This window comes from Phyllobates terribilis, unplaced genomic scaffold (assembly GCF_046119375.1).
Source record: "Phyllobates terribilis strain yellow unplaced genomic scaffold, ASM4611937v1 Scaffold_82__1_contigs__length_6685932, whole genome shotgun sequence".
In the NCBI taxonomy this organism is placed as follows: Eukaryota; Metazoa; Chordata; class Amphibia; order Anura; family Dendrobatidae; genus Phyllobates; species Phyllobates terribilis.
Window position 1 is genome coordinate 921,065 of NW_027362842.1, and position 6,306 is coordinate 927,370.

Genomic DNA, 6,306 nt, shown 5'->3' on the forward strand with positions numbered 1-6,306 from the left:
AACAGGTGTGACTGCTGTCCCCCCAGTCACAGAGGATGAAGAGGCCGCGGATGCACAAGATATGGCAGACGGTGGTTAGCCCGGCCGGCTAGGCCGCATTGTAGCACACTGAGCTTCCCACTGCAACTTATGATTCATGTCCATGTGCCGGTTCATGCATGAAGTACTCAAACTATGTATTTTTTGGCCTCTACTTAGCTTTTGCTGACAAATGTTACAGATAACACGAGTTGGGTCATCTTTATCGATCTGAAAAAATGCCCAGGCTATGCAAGGCTTAGCACCCATGCGACCTGAAGAGCCACCACGACTTGTGGTGAGAGGCAGAGTTGTGTTTGAGGATGCAGTTGTTGACGTGCTTCCAGTACTACGTCTCTGTCCAGGAAGGCGCAACCTGACCTCGTCGTCACAAGCATCTTCCTCCACCTCCTCTGCTGACCTCATCTCTTGGCTGACTGTGGGTTGACAGTAAGTGGGATCTCCAACCTCATCATCATCACCCTGTGCGTTATCACACCCGTCGTCCTCAGAGCCAACCTGTTCCTGCCCTGACAAAAAACTAAAGTTGTCGCTCCAATCAGGTATTTGAGTCTTATCATCGTCTTCCTCATTGTCTCCACCAACAGGAGTTACAGTTTGGGAATGAGGGTCTACATTATGGTCAGAACCTTCTGCGTCTGGTCCTGGATCCGGCTCATAAAGATTCTGGGCATCAGTGCAGATCCTTTCCTCGTCTGGATTCACAGAAGTGCTGGAGTCGACCTCTGATTCCCAGGCTATAGTATGAGTAAACAGCTCTGCAGACTCAACCATCTGTTCTACCTCATACTCAGACGGGCAGCTGGAGATTTGGGAGCTGTGAGGAAGCAAGTGCGATTGGGGTGACACCTTTGAGGACTGGAGTATTTGTGATGTTGAAGTTGATGTGGAGGAGAGCCCACTTAAAGGAGCACTTGATATCCGTTGAAACACCTGCTGTTTTTGTGCCTCATCTGGAATTTGTAGCGATTGACGTGACCGTAAGAAAGGGATCTTATCACATTGTCCGCTAAAAGAAGTAGACATTTTAGTTTGGCTGGAAGATGGTCTTTCTTCTGCAGATGTTACTGTTGCTTTAACACCTACCCCACGAACACAACCTTTTTTCCCCTTCCCAACACGCCTATTCCCCTTTCCACCAGCAGCAGGCCTTTTTCCACTCATTTTGGTGGTTAACTAATTCACAACTCTGGAGTTGTTTGCACAAAAAAACAATGGATGGTAACCGAGCAGAGCTGAGTGGCCAAACTGTGGTATTAGGCCAAAACTATTGGCTGGGTTAGATGCAGAAAAAAATTATATTCAGTTTGCAACCTGATGGAGGTCAGTATAGATGGACTAATACAACAAGTCCCACACACAGCTAGAAGCCCAATATTTTTTCAGAGGTAGATGCAGAAAAAAATATATTCAGTTTGCAACCTGATGGAGGTCAGTATAGATGGACTAATACAACAAGTCCCACACACAGCTAGAAGCCCAAATATTTTTTCAGAGGTAGATGCAGAAAAAAATTATATTCAGTTTGCAACCTGATGGAGGTCTGTATAGATGGATTAATAGAACAAGACCCACACACAGCTAGAAGCCCAATATTTTTTCAGAGGTAGATGCAGAAAAAAATATATTCAGTTTGCAACCTGATGGAGGTCAGTATAGATGGACTAATACAACAAGTCCCACACACAGCTAGAAGCCCAATATTTTTTCAGAGGTAGATGCAGAAAAAAATATATTCAGTTTGCAACCTGATGGAGGTCAGTATAGATGGACTAATAGAGAAAGTCCCACACACTGCTAGAAGGCCAAATATTTTTTCAGAGCTAGATGCAGAAAAAAATTATATTCAGTTTGCAACCTGATGGAGGTCTGTATAGATGGATTAATAGAACAAGACCCACACACAGCTAGAAGCCCAATATTTTTTCAGAGGTAGATGCAGAAAAAAATATATTCAGTTTGCAACCTGATGGAGGTCAGTATAGATGGACTAATACAACAAGTCCCACACACAGCTAGAAGCCCAAATATTTTTTCAGAGGTAGATGCAGAAAAAAATATATTCAGTTTGCAACCTGATGGAGGTCAGTATAGATGGACTAATAGAGAAAGTCCCACACACTGCTAGAAGGCCAAATATTTTTTCAGAGCTAGATGCAGAAAAAAATTATATTCAGTTTGCAACCTGATGGAGGTCTGTATAGATGGATTAATAGAACAAGTCCCACACACAGCTAGAAGCCCAAATATTTTTTCAGAGGTACTGTAGATGCAGATAAAAATTATTTTTAATTTGCAACCTGATGGAGGTCAGTATAGATGGACTAATAGAGAAAGTCCGACACACTGCTAGAAGGCCAAATATTTTTTCAGAGCTAGATGCAGAAAAAAATTATATTCAGTTTGCAACCTGATGGAGGTCAGTATAGATGGACTAATAGAATGATGCTATGCCCAAAAGATTTTACTTCACTAGGTGCAGTAAAAAAATTTGTATTCTATACACAGGTGGTATATCTTGCAACACAGATAGGCTACTCCACTGACTAACACACTCTGCAATAGGCCAAAAAGGATTAGCTTTGCTAGATTCAGCCAAATGCTGTGAAAAAATCTTGCACAGCACTGGCACAGACCTGCCTGGCAAAAACTGATAGGAACTGATGTAACCTAGTCCTGAAAAGGACTCCAATTACAATTAGTCTTTACTCCCACAATCTATCTATTTAAGAGCACAGACCTCCCTGATAATAGTCGTAGGAAATGCTGTAACCTAGTCCTTAAAAGGACTGCAATCACAACTATTCCCTACTCCCAAGCTATCTGTATATTTTTGCGAAAATTGGCTTTAAATTAACAAGGTATAGCGCACACAGCAACAGCGGTGCCGTCTAACACGCAGCTGCAGCAGTGAGAAAATGGTGGCGACGGGGAAAATGGCTTGGTCTTATAGGGCAAGGACATGTGACATACACTGCCAATGACACATGCCCTTGCTTGTGTGAAAATAAGCACTTCGCTCCGTGTGTGCGCTGCTGATAGGCTGACAGATTGCACCTCCCCACTGCAAATGCGGGAAAGAGAAAAAAAAATGGAGATCTTCATTGTTCCTGCAGAGATCCATCCCCTGCCCCTCCCCCACCCCGCTGTACACTCAAACTGCGTATTAACATTAATTTTCATCATTACTGAGAAAAAATCCAGTTATGATTTTGGTGCACGAACAGTTGTCGAACATAACCTCGAACAGCCGAATTTTTCTGAAATTGTTCGTGTTCGCCGAATGGCTCGAACACCGCCCAAAACAGCTCGAATTTGAGATTGGCGAACAGTTCGAGTAGAACAACGCTCATCTCTAGTACTGACTGCTTCAGCATGCCCCTGCACCAGATTGCAAGGCTGAGCTGTCAGTAACTGCATCCCAGACACACTGATGGGTGGAACCATGACAATAATGTCCTGCAGGGCGCTTGTGAAGAAAATTCAAGATAATCCCCTGTAAATCACTGTGCACTGTTTGGTGGGGGTTATAGAGGTCTACATATGCAAATCTGAGACACTGCAGCTGCAAGGGAGGGGGCCTAGAGGCAGGGAGTGACTGTCCTTCCAGCAGCTGTGAGTGGCACAGGACGGCCCCTCCCCCGGTCTATGTGTTTCTTTGTGTACGACACTATAATTCAAAACCGAGTTATGGGCATACGATACATCCCAGGAATACACAAAATAGATTTTTGGAACCCCAAAAGAATGGGGAATGTCACCCTAGCTTTAAACACCATCCTGTGCTTAAGGAAAAGGGAGATACCCAGCAAAGCCTGGCGGGGGCCCCTAGGACCCCAGTGTTTGGTAACCATGCATAGCTGGGGCTCGGCTGGATCCGATGACACCAGAACCGGCTCCCTAGGAGCGTTCAGTAAGGATATGTAGCCCATTGTAGTTTTTGGGAGTTTAGACTGGGGGTGGAGACTTGGACTCAACCAGGGGGCGGTAGTGGGAGTGACCCAGAGAGTTTAACAGTCCCTGCTGCCAGAGCCCTTAACAGTCCCTGCTGCCAGAGCCCAGTGTCTTTTTCCTGGGGAAGTTGTGACGTCAAGTCATGTGGGAAAAGTCCTGAAACAGAGAGAGAGGGCCCCGTAAGCCTCCCATGTGGCAGCCCTTCCCCAGAAAGCCAGGTTGCCCATCTAACTGGTAATTGACTCATAATAACTGCTTTAAATCTTACGGACCCATACTATTGTGCTTGCAACTCTGACCATTCTGTATGTATAACCCTTATGTATATAGTGCTAGTCTATGTGCCCTTAAGGCGATTAAATATATAATTTAACCTGCGCTGTTCTTTTATCTCGATCCACGAACTCTGACGTCCGTTGTTTGGCCCATGAACATGCTACCAGGCGGGTTTCTAGCCCGATATAAGTCCGTTATATCTAATAAAAACTGATGGCATCTTTCCCAGGCCGACCAGGCTCTGCTTCATTGTAGCTAGTGAGGGAGCCTCTCAGCTTGTCAGGAGTGTGAGCGAGAGTAGTGTCACGTCAGTGATTGAGTGGGCCACCTTTTCTCACTCCCTGGTGCCTTCCTGTACCCGTGTGGACAGGGGGTGTCTGTGCAGTACTGTACCAATCTGACCTTGCGCATCCTCGAAGGAGTTTGGAACGTCACATTGATGCAAAGGGCAGATCCGTACCACGTGTTTCATCTGATGTAATTGTGACGTCAGGCGGGTGGCTGGGTGTGGATCCATCACAAGTGGTGGCAACAGTGGGATTCTGCGGGGGCCCTCTGGAGCCATTTCTTCACAATGTTGGCAGTGGTGGGATTCTGCAGGGTCCCTCTGGTGCCATTTCTTCACAGCTCTGTAATCATATATTATAAGTAATTTTCTTATATTATTTCCAGATAGTGAAATCTGCCACAAATGTCCTGATGAGAAATGGTCAAATGAAGCTAAAGACGCATGTATTCCAAAAATAATGGAGTTTCTATCATATGAGCAGGATGTAATGGCAGCAGTTTTCTCCTCCATGTCTGGACTTTTTCTTATCATAACCCTCCTTGTAATAGGGATTTTCATTTTCTTCTCAGACACTCCTATAGTAAAAGCCAATAATCGGAACATCAGCTTCATTCTTCTTCTGTCCCTCAAGATGAGTTTATTTTGTGTGTTCCTGTTCATTGGTCGCCCCAATGACACAACCTGCATGGTACGACAAATCTCCATTGGAGTCACCTTCACTGTTGCGGTGTCTTCCATCCTGGCCAAGTCCATCATGGTTTCCATCGCTTTCAAAGCCACCAGACCTGGAAGCTCCTGGAGGAGATGGATGGGGGTGACACTGCCCAATTCTGTAGTCCTGATCTGCTCTTTTATTCAGTTTCTGAATGGCGTTATTTGGTTGTCCGTTTCTCCTCCATTTCAGGAGATGGACATGGACACTTATCCAGGAAAGATCATCATTCAATGTAATGAAGGCTCTGTTGTGGCTTATTATTTCATGTTGGGTTATATGGGGTTTCTAGCAGCTGTGAGCTTTGTTCTGGCTTTCATGGTGAGGACATTACCTGATATCTATAATGAGGCCAAGTACATCACCTTCAGCATGCTGGTCTTCTGCAGTGTCTGGATCTGTGCTATCCCAGCGTATCTGAGCAGTAAGGGGAAGAACATGGTCATGGTACAGATATTCTCTATATTGGCCTCCCAGATTGGGATATTGGGCTGCATATTCTTCCCCAAATGCTACAATATTATCATGAGGCCGGAGATGAACAGTAGAAGACAATTCCTGGAGAAACATTAATTCATGTAATAATTATTCTTATTATTTATTATTATAGCGCCATTTATTCCATGGCGCTTTACATGTGATAGGGATATACATAGCAAAAACATTTACATAATCTTAACTAAACGAGTCAGCGACTGGTACAGGAGGAGCGAGGACCCTGCTCGCGAGGGCTCACAGTCTACAAGGGATGGGTGAGGATACAGTAGATGGGGGTAGAGGAGGTCATGCAGTAATGTGGTGGGGCGGTGGTTACTGCAGGTTGTAGGCTTGTTGGAAGAGGTAGGTCTTCAGGTTTCTTTTGAAGGCTTCCATGGTAGGCGAGAGTCTGATATGTTGGGGTATATATAAAGAACACTGTTAATGACATGAACTTTTCATTTTATATTGGTATCACATAAAAATAAATATAATAAAAAATATAAACAGTTATGTGCAAAATAATAGCTGTGTGGTACACCAAGTGAGAAAAAGCTGA

At 44.6% G+C, this 6,306-nt stretch overlaps 1 protein-coding gene across 1 annotated transcript; it reads left to right on the forward strand.

The window, feature by feature from the left end:
• The first annotated feature begins 3,891 nt into the window (after nt 1-3,891).
• LOC141197268 (vomeronasal type-2 receptor 26-like) lies at nt 3,892-5,843 on the forward strand. Its single transcript, XM_073662655.1, has 2 exons — nt 3,892-3,952; nt 4,942-5,843. The coding sequence occupies exons 1-2, from the start codon at nt 3,892-3,894 to the stop codon at nt 5,841-5,843; spliced, it is 963 nt and encodes a 320-aa protein (XP_073518756.1).
• Nucleotides 5,844-6,306: the final 463 nt, after the last annotated feature.

Bases quoted from the DNA above. Each gene is read 5' to 3' on its own strand.
- LOC141197268 (XM_073662655.1), top strand. From the start codon at position 3,892: ATGCATAGCTGGGGCTCGGCTGGATCCGATGACACCAGAACCGGCTCC. The intron at 3,953-4,941 runs GTAAGGATATGT...TATTATTTCCAG, and splicing joins CGGCTCCCTAGGAGCGTTCA to ATAGTGAAATCTGCCACAAA.